General features: G+C 32.1%; 2 protein-coding genes across 17 annotated transcripts in view; one reads left to right on the top strand and one right to left on the bottom strand.

The window, feature by feature from the left end:
• Positions 1-1,671, bottom strand: part of LOC140664636 (uncharacterized) — a 106,549-nt gene extending 104,878 nt beyond the window's left edge. For 9 of the 12 annotated variants that reach the window (XM_072889910.1, XM_072889902.1, XM_072889905.1 and 6 more), the window contains exon 1: positions 958-1,671. The gene's annotated coding sequence lies outside the window, so the exon portion shown is untranslated. The remainder of the gene's footprint in view (positions 1-957) is intronic. The other 3 variants (XM_072889914.1, XM_072889913.1, XM_072889912.1) reach the window with 2 other exon arrangements.
• Sprt (PDZ domain-containing protein sprite) overlaps positions 1-17,922 on the top strand; it is a 64,335-nt gene that overhangs the window by 26,575 nt on the left and 19,838 nt on the right. For 2 of the 5 annotated variants that reach the window (XM_072889890.1, XM_072889891.1), the window contains exon 4: positions 17,169-17,249. In XM_072889890.1, coding sequence (XP_072745991.1) covers positions 17,169-17,249 — 81 coding nt within the window. Of the gene's footprint in view, positions 1-1,843; positions 2,654-17,168; positions 17,250-17,922 lie in introns of those variants that run through there. The other 3 variants (XM_072889894.1, XM_072889893.1, XM_072889892.1) reach the window with 3 other exon arrangements.

The raw sequence follows: 17,922 nt of genomic DNA, 5'->3' as shown, positions 1-17,922 counted from the left end.
ATGCCATAGCATTTATGTGGCTTGATAAAGTGCGTGGCAATTCTTCCTGTTCGGACCTAAAGAGGCAAGCGTGATTTCTATTAAGTTTGATGTTCTCTCACTGAATTATCCAGTGCCGTCATTATTCAATGGGGTGCTTAATGATGTGCGGCACCAAAACAATATAGTATCGACGCTGAATCATATGAACCTTCATATGAACTTCACGCACGTGATACAGGATACAATGGCCTTGTTGAAGGCTTTATCCAGCCTATAATTTAGTCGCGATACGACGCATGCAACGTACTTACTTTTGAATTGAATCATTGTTAATCGACATTTTTGTAAAAATTAATCTCTGATAAATTTCAAAGTTAAAATTATCTTAGGAATTAATTCGATAATAACCTTGAAAATAACGTCATGTACTTCGCATAAAAAGTACGAAATTCATGTATTAGTATCATTAGTGAAGACGGAGAAGCTATTGGTAGATAAAAAAATCGATGATCGTTATTCCTTGCATCGTCAAAGCGATGGAAGTAATCTCTCTCATCGTCATTATTTCACAGTTACAATCAAATGTGATAAACGAATACAGGTATTTGATGAATTATCGTTAATGATATCATTTCATCTTAATACTTTTTTCTAATTTAACTTTTTACATTATTACTTTCATTTCGAATCATAAATAAGAAAGTGAACATTTTATAATAGCTGGAACTTGGCAATTTTTAAAATACTTTAATTACGCAATCACTGCAATACCGGAATTATTATAATGTCATCTCTAACATATATTATTATTTAATATTGTCCAAGTTTTACAGTTTTGAAAGAGAAAATTAAAAATTTGCTATTTTACTTATATGCATTAAATTACATAATAATATAAAATAAATTACTATCACAACAATAAACAAGCAATTAATGTAATAAATAAAAAATTAATTAATTATTGATTGTATTTACCTCAAGATTACTTCATTGTCGCCTCGTACTTCTCTGCCTCTCTGGTTTATGCCTGTTACTTCATAACACTCACACAATAATTACAAAAACACAGTTAATAACGATCGCCCGCGTACACACTCGATTGCGCGACACTTTGCACGACACGCCCGATATAATATCGTATAAATATTCCTGTAATCGCACGCGACGCGTATTACAACGGAAAACAACGCAAATACTACGATTCGCTCAGGGCTCGAAAATCATGTAGCCCAAATTCATCCTTTATTCATTACGATAACGTTACTTTTTATGTTTGTAACTAATGAATATAATACACGAATAGAGCTTGATTAGACTCAATTCTATATTCGTAACGATTTGTTAATAATTAAAAAAAAACTTCGAAAATTATTTCATTTTGATTCCACATGATACTGTGAGAATTAAATCAATGAGACGCGATATACGCAGTCTGAAAATATACAATATAAAATATAAGACATGTCTATTTCGTTCGCGCAAAATCAATGTATTACTGTTATCTAAAATAAATCGCGTAAAATATCTATGTCGGTAAATAATGTTTCGACACATTTATATATATAGATACGTTAATCGTGCGAATTGATAAACGCTAATTGTAATAATACATATATGAAAAAGATAGTAGATTAATCGCATTTGGTATTTATATCGCGAGGAGAAACGGAACGATACGCGTCGCGCTCTTCCGAGTGTCGTCGTGCGAATGACACAAAGGTGATCGCGCACAAGAATATTATACGCCGTGAAGTACGAATGCCAAAACTGTGACGTATACGACACGACGTTATAACGCGCTGTTATTTATGTGTAGTGTTGACCTTGTTATCATTCATACGGTAAGATTCGAATGAAAAGGTCGTTCATTTCCATATACTGTCATAGTAATCTTCGAGACACGGTCGTGAGAAGATCGAGAGGACATCAAATATATTATTCTGTATAATTATTACAATTAACAATTTTTAATGATCCGCGAAATTAATTCTTGTGATTAATAGTTAAACGTATCTCAGTGTGACGACTATAAAATATATATTTTACGCTATTTGTGTATTTAAAGTAAGAATTGAAACGCGATATTTACAAAGTGATTATCATTCTTAAAAATCGTAATGAAACAATAATTTATAAGTCTCACCTCCTGTTGTACAAGTAATAGTTACATATACTCGAAATGTGTCATTTATTCAGCAATAGTACATATTTATATCATGAGTTTTATAGGTTCAAAATTATATCGAATTACGTAATATTTTCGAATAAACATCGTATTTTAACGCTACTAACATTTGTCGCAATATCGTGAAATATCAGAATTAAATTAGCAATGTTATCCCTCTACTTCCTTCTCTCGAGTGAAAAGTTGGATCATTAATTAAGCATCGCGAGTACACGGAATAAATTGACTCCAGTCGAGTTGTTTGTATACTATTTGTTAGTAATATTATGAATACTGTGAATTTGTTACACGATTTCCAAAAAATTAAACGAATCGTAATTTCTATGTTATTTTCGTCGTAATACGTATCGCACGTGTGATTAACATCGGGAATGTCGTATAAAAGTGCCGCGCGATCGTAATTATTATAGTTATGTTTGTGCGAGTAAATATCATCTAAGTGTTTGAAGAAACAATAAACGTTCGGCGGCGGCAAAGCAATTGTAGGTAAATATAATTTATTAATTATTTAATTTTTTACTTGCGATAATTAAATGTTCATTTATCCTGTAAAGCAGCTAATGAACTTTTTGAATGAAATAAGTCTAAGCATACATATTATTTTATAGACCCTAGTGTATGCTTTTTGATATCCATCTAACAGTACAATGTATTGTGTGTTTTAAAGTTATAAAAAGTGGAGCTTGGAAACTACGTGATACAATCCATAAATCCTCCATTATTCTAAGCACATTCCATAATTTTTTTCGATAACACATTGTATAGAATATGTTATGAACTCTCTCTTTCTCTCTCTCTCTCTCTCTCTCAATCTCAATCTTGTCATATTTCAATGATTTTGATCTCTTAGACATTTTTATATAGATTCTGCATTATCATCTTTGTTTTCCCTTATTATTTCTATGTACTCTTTTCTTGTGTCTTTCTAAAAAAGGAACTCTTATTTTTAAATTTACAAATTAATTACAAGCGGTGAAGTCTTTAATTTTGTTGTACATAAATAGAAAACTTTTCATTTATTTTATTTCTCATTACTTTTATAAAAATATTGATGCATAAATAAAGAGTGAAGTAAAAAATAGAGAAATATATAAGAAAATTATTATATAATTTACAATACTCGTATTTTACGGTCTTTATTTAATATTTATTATTTTAATTATATTCGCATCGATATAAACTTTTTACTTTGTTTTATTGAATTATAAACTTCGCTTATATTCTTGATTTATTCATTTCTTCATATGTAGATTTATTCATTAAAATATTACATTTATTATTCGTATCATATTTATTATTGTAACTTGAATATTTATTATCTTCTTGAAAATAATTAAGCATCTTGTCTAATGATAACTCGACTACTTTGTCATAACTGACGTCCAATTTTCTAACTGTCACTCAATTTTGCTGATTATTAACCATACCGGGTAGACATTCTTTAGACCATAAACCTTCCGCAATTCTAAAGGTGGTCTATAACTTTCCATTTCGATACTATCGCACGCCGTAAATTCCCGATCACCTGCCGTATCAGTCGTCCCAATGGTAACACAGGCGCTTCCACGTAGACTCTTCATCATCGTCTTCGTTCCTCATTATTATCCCTTACGTATTCTCAGCACTGATTTATGAACACTGGCGGATTGTCGGTAGAAGCGATATCAACAACCGGTGGTCCTGTGTTTCTAGCGTTCTGTCAAATCGCACTGAAAGCAAATCTACCTCGTCTGAGATTCTGTGTAGAAAATGAAAAACTAAAAATTGCAATAAGATAGGATATATGATGAAAGATTAATTCGTGTTAATTATAATATTTTATTTCATAATATATACTTACTAATTGTAGATAATAATTATAGAGGTTTATAAAATCTTTCTCTATCTCTAATTGCAATTTATAATATAAATGTATATTATACTCTACATCTATACTATATTATTTTATTATTTTATTCAAGATTTTAGAAAAAATAAATTATAATTATATCATAAAAGAAAGGCACACTTTTGACACGAACATGATAATTACATCTCTACATGTCCTTATAAAAATTATGTCTCTTTCAGTAATTACATTTTTATAATTAAAATTTTTTTTTCGCTTTTGTTGCCTTTTTTATATTTTATGATAGGTTTATCTGGATTCGTGACATTAAAATCACTAATATTTATCTCCCAATCATGTAAATGTTATTTATATCGATCATTAATCGCAAGATATATCTCACGCACATATAATTTCTGATTCTAATATTGCGAATATTAAAGCATCGGATCGGCAATGCTTTCGTATCCGCCTACCGTCAAATCATATAGAAAACGATGCGCTCGTCGATGCGTATGTTCCTAGTATTTTACATCTCCAAAGCTGTAATAGATCGGCTGGTAAAAGAGGAGTTCGACGATCTGATCGCGATAAGAAAATCGGTAAGCATAAGTCGCTGCTCCCTAATCGCAGCTTTGCGAGATAGTGTATTGCCTTGGCATCGTCTTCCGCATTTTCCAAGTTGGGAGCACATATCTTTACCGATTGCATCTTTGGTCGATATGATATTTCCTACTCGCGCTCTAACGTGCACATTATCACCCTCGACGATTAATTGACATGATAATAACCATCACATAACACATACACAAATGCGCGCGCGCACAAAATAGATCTTTTTTCGCGTAAATACATATAAAGATAATTTTTTCTACATAAGTTACTAAAATTATTATAAATTTTTTTTCTGAAATATAAGATGAATTTTATATTTAATATTAATAGTAGAATATTTGATAAAATTTTAGTTGGCATTTGCTCTTCATTTAAATATCTTTTCTTTTTTGAAAATTAAAACAGGAATGCAATATAGGTTTATGATATAAATTATAGCTTAAACTTTTTTATTTTATGATTATTTTACATATATTTGAGAAAAAGAGTTCGTCATTATTAATATTTATATTTCATACTGTCATTAAATATTGAATAAAATTTTAATATTTTTTAACATTAAAAAATTAAAATAGCTTTCGTGTGAAAAAATATAATTACTTTGCAATTAAGAGCCAACATAGATGCATAAGTAGTGTGCATAAGTTTCAAAGAAAATTAGTTTTCTTTGAAGTTAAGTGGTTCTGCACAGAGTACAAATTTTATTTACAGTTAGTGCAGAAACTAAATACTTAAGTATATATAATTTCGAATTTGAAATTTATTTTAATATAAATAAAATCCCGCGGTATAAGATACCCGAGTAAAATTTGTGCACAATCACTTAAAGAAAAAAAATACGTTTTAATAAATTTAAAAAAAATTATATAGAGAGGAATTGTGAGAAAGAGTGAAGGTATCTGAAAGAAAAGAAGAAAAGCAATTAAAAAATATTATACCTGAGCAATTAAAAGCCAAACGCGAATGATGGTGCATAAATTTTAAAGAAAATTATTTTTCTTCGAACACGCTATCATCCGCATTTAACTCTTAATTATTCGAGTATATTTTATAATTGTGTCTTTTCTTCTTTTTTTCTCAGGTGGCTTTACTCTTTGGAAAGTTATAGGTTTGTTTTCTTTTTTTATTATGTTGTGTTTATTCAAAGTAACATTTTATAAAAGTATTGTTATTTAAAAAGTATTAGTATTTAAAATATACATAAATATTAACGATAACTCATTTCGTGAAAATTTGATTAATAAAGCATTAAGTTTTAATTAACTTTTTGTCTGTTTGAAGCTTGAAGAGATTGTCAGTACACCCTCTTACATTCCCTTATAACGTCTATGAACACAAGGATGACCCTTGGCAATACGAGACCGGTTTTAATCGTTTCGATTAACCATGTTGAGCCGGCATGGTTGCTGTATGCGCTTTATGCATGTCCATACAGCTTGTTTCATCATGCATTTATGATAGAACATTCGCCCACGCCACAGTAGTTTTGCGCTGGCAGCAAACTCTTGTATCATAGACTTTCAAACTATGTTTATGAGATTTTTTTATGTATCATCTACACAACGTTTAGATAAACTACTTTAAAACTACTTTAAAACTACTTTTAAACTACTTAAATTCTAAACTTCTTTTAAACTACGAAAAAATTCTAAACTACAGACGATACACATATAATAATCGAAAATAGATCGAAAATAATTTTATTTAAATGTCTACGTCAATTATGCGGATCCAATTAATTATAGTACTTAGAAATCTTTTAAATGAAAAATATATTAACTGCTCTAAGTTTTTTTAAATAATAATAGAAAAGTTTTGACATATAGTATCGTATATCGAAAAGAAAAATAGAAAAATAGAAAGAATTCACAGTGGATTTCGTATAATTGAGTTACCATCGAGTTGACATCGATAACGAATCTTAACAAAGATAAATTGAGAAAATAATCGAAACTTTATGATTAATCGCGAACCAAGATCGTTTTAATCCACTATATCTCAATTAATCAAAATGTACAATATAAATGTACAATATACTGAAAAATTATCGATTTTAAAAATGTTTAGTGATAGAATTAAATTCTGCATAATTCTTATATTATTTGAATGCAAATTTCCATTGTAATTCGAACGATTAACATGTTAGAACTTGAAAATATGCATTATTTCTTTGTAGTCGTTCGCGTACTCGCGTTCCCGTTATTTTCTAGAAAAAAAAACCGTAACATGCATAACAGTGCATCCTTAAGTTGCGGCAACGCATGTGCAACGGTCTGTTGCCTGCCGCGACGAAGATTATTGCTGAGTAAGAGTGGAAGGAGGTCGAGAGTTCTTCTTAGTGGTGGATTTATTTCCGACTACGTTGTCTTATTGTTAGATGATACTTCAATTGCGTTCTGTCGTATAGACGGCCGTAATTACTATTGATCCACGGCTCATGCACTGATCGCGGATCGTGTCTGATAACGATTGCATTTAAATTAGTAGGATTAATCAGATCGAAGAACCTTTCCGATGATTGAAGAGCGAACCAATATTGAATGGCTTCATTAGCGATAATCTTTATCATACGCTCCAAAATCTTGATCACGGAATGTTTTCTGACTGATTAATTGCAGATATAAACCGCAAAAAATATTAAAACTTAAAATTACCGAGTTTTTATATCACGTTTAGCGAATTATGAGGTCTAAATTTAACTGACTATATTTAGTATTAAATATGAAATTGAATAGATTAACAATAAAAAATGTTTAGATGTCATTTTGAAAATTTACATTAAAAATATAATATTGCTTTTCCATAACATTATAATTAGCACTTTTTCTTGTATTCAAAATTAACGAATGTCAAATAAAAAACTTGGAAATGACTTGGTAAAGAATTAAACGACTGAATGTCGCAAATAAGCTTGTAACTTTACAACAATCCGTCTCATTAGCAAGTCAATCTCAATAATTGCATTTGTTATGAATACTAAATTGGGAGGATAGTCCATTATATGATTGATGTCAAACATCAATCATATTATGCGCAATTCATTCATTGTGTACAGTACATCATTAGCAACTGTATTGTATAATTTTAAATCAATTGATTAGCAAATAGTTTGATACCGTGAATTATACGTGACAAATTAGATCGACATTCCACTTTCATCTTCGCATTAATCTTTTTTTTTCATAAAAGTATAATATACTTTCTGTTTGAAAACTCCGAGATGTGCAGCTCTTATGAATAAAATACAAAATTAGTTAAACGTTAAAGCTCTATTAATAAACACTAATTAATCGCGTTGAAATCATACGTACTAATGTACGATTAATAGCACTGGATTAGCATATCAAAGATAAATAGTGCTCCTAACTACTCTTCGGTTCGAAATGGTAGTACACTCGAATTCGGACCAATGCTTGGTCCGAATTCGAGTGCCCCAATTTCGAAATTGCAATCAGAGAGCTTCGATCGAAGCCATTAATTTCCGTTGCATGTTTCATTATTGATGGCTAACGTGCACACGTAGGATCGAATAATTCTGAAGCTTACGTATACTGTATTTTCGGTGTTTCGCGCTACATAGAAAAAAAATATAAAGCATAATAAGTCAATTATGTAAATTATAAATCTGCTTCTAATAATATATCATATGACAATATTGCATTAATAAAAAAAAAAAATATAAAAAAAATCATATATATAAATATATACATATATACATTCTTTCTCTTTAAATTTCTTCATTGTTATAGATAATAGAAAAATTTGTATGTCGCGCATATACAATACTTTATTAGCATGTTTAAATAAACGAGTTTACATCCGTTTACAACATCAAAATGTGAACGCTTCGAGATTGCTCATTCTTCAGTTTCTGACTTATAAATGTACTTAATTTGATATGACGCATAAGATTAACCGATTGCAAAAATAATGAAAATAAAATTTGCAAAAGATGTAAACTTTGTTGAAGTGCATGTGATTAATAATTATATATGTATATACGTATATATGTATGATTTTTTTATTAATGCAATATTGTCATATGATATATTATTAGAAGCAGATTTATAACATAATCAAATTTAATAACATAATTTATGTCATAACATAGTATATTTTCACACATATATATTATTGTTGACCAAATCTGGTTGATATGTGTGCTTGGATAATACAGCAGCTTATTATAATATTACATACTCTCATGAATATTTCAAATAATTCAATAACGTGTAAAGTGTATGATAAATTTAATTAATAATTATAACAACATTGACAAATAATATAATAATTTTAATACTGTTACAGAGAATGTTATAGAGAATTTTTGAAATTTATTTTAGATGCAAATTCTAAAATCTTTCTCTTCAAATTTCTTCATTGTTAGAGATAATAGAAAAATTTGTATGTCGCGCATATACTTTATCAGCATGTTTAAATAAATGAGTTCACATCCGTTTACAACATCAAAATGTGAACGCTTCGAGATTGCTTATTCTTCAGTTTCTGACTTATAAACTCTGTTAACGAGATGAATCTAGCAACTTTGTTTTGCAGCATATCAGTATCGCTGACGAGGTCGACGTGCTCGTGTTACGCAAACACCTATAAGCGCACACATATATGCACTCGTGAGAATTCCTACCTCGGGCCATGAAATGGTAATTCTCATGGGCCCGACGATCGGGACCCCACGCGTAATTTTGTAGCTCTCGTGTGCTCATCGTTTGGCACGCATGGCAATCTCACGGCATTCGCCTTGGGCGATTTGGCGAGCAGACGTCCTAGGTGACTCGACATGATCATCCGAAGCATGCAAGATGGATGTTAGTTAAAAAAGTTATTTAAAATATGACTATCATTGGCACCTCTCAATCGATTGCTTATATGAAACAGATTTTGTCATAATACGATAAAAATAGACGATTCTATTCGCATCGTATCACTGAGAGAAATTATACTCGCATAAACATTATATCAAAGTCATCCATTAGACAGCAATTATTCTGGTTCTCGTACATCGACGTCTCGTGAAATTAACAAATCGTTGTGATACCTAATCTGTTACACATGTTGATTTCTTGTACGATTTACGGTAGAACTGGCTTGATACACGTGTGGCAGCGTAGAATGGCGGAAGCAGGTTCGCTGTAGTACACGTTGTATCGAGCTGTCAGGCACGCGTAAGTCCTTACGACGCGAATAAATCAGCTAGAAGACGTGTACCTCTGACAGTGTAAACCGTCAAGGATAATATACGAATAAACTTAGTTGAGAAACGTGACGAATCGTATTTACCAAAAACATTGTGTCGCTCCAATTGAATATTTACGATGAAGCATGCAAGATATACTTATATATTTAGTGTATGCGACGTGACATAACACGTATATATCAGGAGAGAATTATTCTTAAGGTTTCTCAAAGTCTGAATAGCAAAGAAATCTAAATAAAACCTATAAAATGATTCTTTTTTATTCTTTACATTCATAAAATTTCTTCATTAATGAGTCTATTTTAATTCGCTCAAATTCCGGGGAATGTTATTATTTATAAAGCTAATCGCGTATAATCATTTGCATCATTTTACGTTTTGTAAAATACTGTAAGGTATATGCGAAACCATAACAATAAAACCAATCCAATAAAAAATTATGTTTTGGCGAAAGGGATATCCGCATTTAAACATTTTCAACCCCGCGTAGTTTATTTCAGGTATTATATAATCAACCTCTGTATTTGAACCTCGTAGATCACAAGTATTATATATTTTTAGAACGTGATTTAATGGCCGCTCGCACGTTTCATTTAGTTTAAACGAAATGGGCGGGTTCGAGGCTCGCAACATCTTGGGACGAGTTGTGGCTTCGAGGAAAACGAGGTAATAACCTACCTCAAAAAGAAACGGATCGAATCGCGTGTTGGGTGCGCGACGCGCGACCTGAAATTGGCCCCCGGCACGTGATGCGCACCATGAGAGCCCCGTGAGATAGCTAACTGTACCCTCGTCTCTCGGATTATATTCACGCCTTGTTCCTCCGCGCTCGGTATGCAATATAATTGCTCCCCCGCGTCAGCAATTAGTGAACCGTGAGCCTTGTTTTCGCGATTGTTGCTGACTATCGTCTGCCATTAAATCGCCGAGGAAGCCACGCTTCGGCAACTTACACCGTGCGATTTTGCTTTAAGGTGTGTTTCACAACTCGTTTCTTCATAATACGCATTTTATCGTCATTACCATAATCTCCCGGTATTACACCTGTTTGAGAAATCTAATTAATATTGTCTTAGCGCTCATAACGGTAAATGTAATTGTTATGTTCATGACATGAGTCAGTCATTGTTCTAACATGTTCCGTGCTCTTCTAGAAATTTTAATATTTATGTCAGGAAGACATAGAAGAAGAAAAGAAAAGAAAAAGAGAGAGAGAGAGAGAGAGAGAGGAAAGTTACTTATATAATATTCATTTCGAGGAAAAATGAACTAACATATTAATTTTTACGTTACGTTTGTCATTTTCACTGAAAGATTTTATCTTTTTTTTTTAAATAACTATTTCAAAAATCTAATATTATCTTAAGCTTAAATAAAAAAACACACACACACACACACATGCCTTAAAATAAAATAATTTATTGTAGCGTATAATTAAATTGTTGTGTAAAAAAAAAGGATAAGTAAACAGTAATCTAAAACTATATAATTTTAGCACCGATTAATCGTATTATTACAAAAAATACAATATTCGCGACATTAGTGTGTAGAATTTCAAGAAAGAATATACGAAGCGGTATAATGGTGGTTGTCACACCGAAGAACGTGCGTAACTCACCGCTATAAATCTCACCGCAATGCGATTACATGTAACGAACGGGATTTTCCCGTCGCTTCCCAGGAGCATGGGCGTTCCTTCCTGAACATTCGTATTCCAGATTGTGTCCGCGTCCCCTGATTGTACTCATCTCGTCGGGACTTTAATTGATACATCGGGGTGGAGTAATGGAGCAGCAACCGGATTACTCGAACGCGTGTCCACGTGAAGAGCGGTATTTGCGTGATAGACGGGCTCGCCTCTCGATGCTTTTCTCGTTATAAAACGAAAAGCTGATATGATGATTGTGCAAACATCGATATTTATGGATACCGCTATAATCATATCGGTACACTTGCGCTTGTCAATTAACGAGCGAGGTCTGATTATTATTCGCACGAACGGCGTCTGCTTTGCTGTCGCCGTTCCACTTCAAGGAGCTGCGCGCGATCAATTTTCTTTCATCTCGGAAAGATCGAACATCACGTAGACGTAGAGAGTACGCGTACGTATTTCACTTTTTATCGCATTTCTTCGATTGTACCGTTTGTCCGGTTTCGAAGTGTCGAAGTGATTACGTAACCGTTGCGGATAATTGCCACTTGCGCCTGTTGTGCTAAATATGTATTCATATTGTATCGATATAAAATTATTATCAATTCTTGTTATTACGATTCCCATCGTGTATATTGATTATAAAAATATTAATGCAATTAATGTTTGATGAATTCTTCGTAATCGCATTTTGAGACGCGTTAACTTCTCGCACGTTTTAAACGCTGCATATATAATATTACGTACGATGCTAATTTTTATCAACAAGAGAAAGCTACTATGTTATATTGATATTTAATATCCCTTAGATAATATTTGAAAATTAATCTAATAAGATATTACGATATATCGAATAAATCGAGGATAATTTTCTGATAATTATATTTCACACGATGTTATTTGAATTATCGTCTTGTTAGATTTTGGGAATTTTAAGGCAGATGAATTTAAAATCTTTAGATGTAGCGTAGCTTTTTCATCCAATAGTTTTTCATCCTTTTACATCCGACTGGTGGCAGTCATCAACTGTACGTGGCATTAAGAGAGTGCGATGGCGGGAAAGGATGAAGAGGAGACAAGAGAGCTCGTCTTCACTCCTCTGGAAAGCAATTAAGAAAGACCCTGAAAAAAGAGGAAAAAGCTCGCGGTGAAAAACGAAGACGGGAACGACAAAGACACGGAACGGTTCGTGTGCTTCGTGGGAGAGAAGCATGAGACATGCGTTTATGTGCGTGCGTGCTCGCACGTGCAACATATATATACGCGTGCTCTTACGTACATACACACGCGAGCACTTCGACGCGTTACGTGAAATATAACCGAGATTTTTCTTCTAACTCTCTATACACGAGAGAAGCCCCAGCTTCTCTCTCATCTTATCCTCCCTTCCTCCTTTTCACCTCTCTCGGCATCGCAACGAACATCCGCGCGCTATCGACTTTAACGCATTAAACGCCTTTCATTCCAGTTCTTTTTTTAAATGGATATAATCTAAATGATCAAATTATACGCGGACCCTCCTGTACATAACTTCGATCTATAACATAAATATCATTGCATCTCTTTCGTATTTTATATATATATATATATATATATATATATATACATATATGTATATAACATGTGTCTTCATTAAATATTTATATAAATTACACACACAAAGTTATTTACACACACACGCGCGCGCGTTACGTTCCCTGTAGCATTGTTTTTTTTTCAGTTGCATTGTTTTTTACGGTACTTTTGCGAGGTCATGCATCGAAAGACGAGACGTGCACGATCTATCCGCCTACGCATCTTCTTTTTCTTTTTTCTGCGTGATTTTTTTTTTACTTATTCTCGTACAGCAGACGCCAGATCGAACGTATCAATAAATGACTGCAAAGCTGTTTTTCATCGACACAGCACGAAACACAATACTATGCCGACGATGAAACGATGAAATTCACTCATAAATGTGAATCTCTAACTTGTTTGCGGAGAGAAATATAAGACAATATTTTATACATATATTTATTTTATATATTATACAATACATTTAGACGAATGCACAAAGCCGCGAAAAAGACGATATTGACGAGCTTGACGTCATACAGTGTAATTTTGATTAATTTCCTAGAACGAAAAACATATTTAACATAAAATATATGACATATAATATTTGACGCAATATATATATGTATATATATATTTTTTAGAGAATCCTATACTGTTATCTTATGATATAGCATTTTTATTTGATAATACTCTTTTTTTCCTTCTTTTTATTCGACTCTTTAACAGAAATATGCACCTTCATTTACTCGCAAACGCAATTACTCACCGCGAAATGTGGCGCCTAATGACGCAATTTGCAGAACGCCAGTTCTTTTTCAAGTCTTTTACGAGTTCTCGATTTTGTTTCTTTTTCACCAACGTAGTAGAATCACATTGTCATTAGCGATCGTAAGCGGTGTTTATAAAATGTGATTAAAAATTATCGCACATATGATCGAACAATGAAGAAATGTTTCCATTTAAATGACAACTTTTGCATTAAATTCCAATTAAACGCGTAAATTTATTTATTTACATTTCTAAATTATATCATTGCACACTTGCATTGTTTTTCTCAATTATAATTACTATCTGGAAATGGTTGCTGGATAATTTTCCTTGTCTTATTAGATATATATCGCAATTTTATTTTTCTTAATTTACTAAAAAATAATATATTTGTATGAAATAATTGATTGAATTTTATGCGATATTAGTACAACAGTTGTCAAAAGTTTGAATAAATGTTTGAATAAATGTTTAAATAAATGTTTTTTGACGATTGAATGAATTGACGATGAATGAAATGAATTTATAGAGGACATTAAAAAGTTTAAATCTTGATATGCAGCAGAATTTATGCACACAACACATACATCACAGTCCGACAATGACGAATAGCGAAAGATTAGTTGTCGTGATGTCAAAACTTCGCTCATAAATTTTGATGTACCTGACTATCACAAAGTCTGTAATGGTACACATGTGTAAGATGTTCCATTTTACTATTTTAATTTAAATTGGTAACATCGAGATATGTTGGAAATCTAATGGATTGAGAATATGAAGCGAACATCGTATTAAATTGCCACGTTTCATTTCTGACTATCTCAAACATAAGAGTACATCGAAAAATGTACTATTTACTATATAACAATATATAATATCAATAATATAATTAATAATATAATATTTAAAATATTTTTTGCTATTAAAAATTTTAAAAATATGGATAATATACATATATTCTTTAAATAACAAATATTTGAAAAAATAGATTTTGTATAGTTTTTCGAAGATCTAATTGAGTTTATTTTAAAAGCAAAGTATTATACGTAAACCTATGCATTTATATAAAAATTAATTCAATTTAGCTGAAAGAATTTTAACAATGAAATTAAATTATATGTAGGTGTAATATAAATAATTAGTATGGTGTGCGTGTATTGAGAAAATGTGAAAAGGAGCAGATTTTTTTTTCTTATTTTCTGAAAATTGTCTAAAATGGCTTTATCGTTAAATAATATATGCGATATTGTCAGATATCTGTTAGAACAACAAATCTAGCATTCAGAGTAGCGAATAAAAGTCATCGATGATTAAGTTAACATGACAATTTTTTGATTAGACTAGTCTCGTGAACACTACCGCTATATTACAGAATAGTTTCGTAAAGAGGGGTCAAAGAGGTCAACATGCTGCCTCGCAATAAAACTGCGAGATTCTCGTAAACCATGCATACAACACGAGACGCAGAACCAGGGAATTAATAACGTCAAGCAGTGATAAGAAGCATAAAGTTCCGTGCAATTCTTAGAAAGTTTGCAAAGAACTATAAGCTTACGATCGATTGATGATCTTTCGATAGTATTATAAAACTATTATAAAAAACATAGCGTAGAAAGAATATTACTATTATTGAACTTTTATTTTAAAAAGTAAATATTATAGAAAAGAATAATTTTTAGATTCTAAAATGGAAGAATATTTTCGACGAAGATAAAAATCTTGTATTTTTTAATAGTAACGATTTTTATTAATATCTTGCCAACTAATTTATTAATAAATATATGTTAATAATATCATTAATGCGCAAATACAATTTCTTACAATATTTTACGAAAGCATCAGCTTTACGTGTATTTTCCAAACACTTTTCTTTACTTTAAAAATAGCAAATATTTTTGTTTTATATCAGTGTTATGTTTTTGCTAGTATATTATTTTAAAAAAAATTTATTCCAAGTTATGCGAGATATCGCGTAACTTTAAAAGTGCAGAACAAACTTAAAACTGATTTCAGATTTTAATAGCGATAGGAACATCAAGAAGAATTAATGTTAGATGAGGTCATAAAAGCTTTCAAGAGCTTTCGTTCGTGTTGATTTACTTTCTTGAAATTTTTTCCTTCAATTTTTATTTTATCATAACCGCTCTGTCGGAGATGCTTACAACGACCGCAAACTGTTTTCCATCAGCCGGTGGGTTTCGCGAATCACCAAGTATGATTGCGTTCCGTTCGCAATCTTGATTCCGCGCGAGGAGCTATTTTGAGAAGAAAGCGAGAAAATAATTTCAATAAAGATTATACCTTCGCAATAAAGGCACATGAAAAATACACACTTTTTTTGCATATATTCTTGGTCTCCTGCTAATAATTCATAGTGTTGAAAAAAATCGATGCTAACGAAGGACATCGCGAACGGTAATATAAGCTGAATGCGTTTATGCTTGTGAAGGAAAAAAATATTGCTTTTAAAAAATTTAGTATTTTATTAACAGTAACATTTTTATTGATATATTCATAACAGAATGATATTGTATATTGTTCTTTATCTTCATATTATTTGGCCTTATTAAAAATGGATTAAAAAAATGGATTTGCTATAGATAAATCGTTGTTAAATAATTAATATAAATTATTAATCATTCTGTGTACATATTATGTATTTAAATATGTGTTAATTTAATTCAAATGTGAGTGCTGTCATTGGCCTTATATGTATGCAGATCGATTTTACCGCGTGACATGTTCAAAATACCGACGCGTTTGCGCCAAATATGTAAGAAGAGAGGCGATTGGTAATCTCGATTTTATCCTGGGTTGATGACCGCCGTCATTAATTATGAACGTCTGTAACGAATATATTCTCGCCGTTGAACTCGCATCGTCTTCAGAAAATGTTACAGCCGCCACGGGTATTAGCTTACGACCGACCATAAAGACTTGGAAGGTCGCGGTCTGCGAATAACTTCTCTTTTTCATTTTTCTTTTCGTTACCAAGCTAGGTACAAAATTTTTTCATAATAACATGGTGAGATATTGGCGAATGTAGAGTGTGCATAATATCCTCGAGCATCATATCAAATATCATGGGTGAATGAGAATATACTCCTAAGAATATAGCTTTCCTACATGCTTCTTTTTAGTTGTATAGAATAAAGAATATTCTTACTATTGTGAATATCATTTTTATTATTGTGAAAAAATTGGAATGAAAATTAACGTCGCCAATTTCTTGACATATGAATATCATTCTTTACGAAAACTTGCTGGAAAGTAACAGCGCAAATAAAAGAAAATATAAAATAAATTGTTATAACATATAACTTGGTCCATTAATATCTTTATATAATCTGATGAATAATTGTTTTAGACCGCACTACACACGGGAGTTGGACCTCAGCAGCAGCTGTTGGAACCAAGAATGGCGCAATTGGAAACTTTAGAGGCTAAGGTAAGACTCTTAAATTTCACGGTTTCTTAGAAAAATTCCTAAACGAAAACTGACGAACGTCGTAAAACTGAAAAAGTGTCAAAATTCATGTCGAGTTAAAGTAAGGTAGCACGAGAATGTGATAGGAAGTCATTTCGCGTGAGCACGGCTCCCCTTCTGGTTTCCGAAATCCTCTTTTTTCCTATCTCAAACCTGTATGGCGGCGAAATTGCGGCTGTATGGAAGCTGTTTTTAGTGAAAGACCCTTCGGAAGGAACCGAAGGCGATGTTTCGCGGTTATTGGCGGGTCGGCGTTATAGCCCCCACCGGTTCCCTAAGCCTGTCCGACCAGTGATTTATATGCAGATGCGTGAACCGAACTCGGAGTTTCGTCCGGAGGTCCTCGTACCCGAATTCGGCGATCGGCTAGGGGGGGAGAGAGGGATTCGGGGCCCGGTACCATTAAAACTGCCCCGACGCGCGGATGTCCAGTGGCGCAGCATCCGTGCGCTGAGTTTTTGTCGAAATACGATAAGAATGCAGATATGAAGAACTGGTGAGCTCGTTTTTTGACAACGATGCTTTTACGATGAATTTTTTTTTTACATCGTTGAATTTCTCGCGGTTGATTGCGGAGGAGATTGAAATTGAAAATTATGCAGCCCGCGATGCATCATTATTTACCTTTCAACTT

Source organism: Anoplolepis gracilipes, chromosome 4 (assembly GCF_047496725.1).
Source record: "Anoplolepis gracilipes chromosome 4, ASM4749672v1, whole genome shotgun sequence".
Taxonomy (NCBI): Eukaryota; Metazoa; Arthropoda; class Insecta; order Hymenoptera; family Formicidae; genus Anoplolepis; species Anoplolepis gracilipes.
This window is presented reverse-complemented; position numbering and strand designations above follow the sequence as displayed.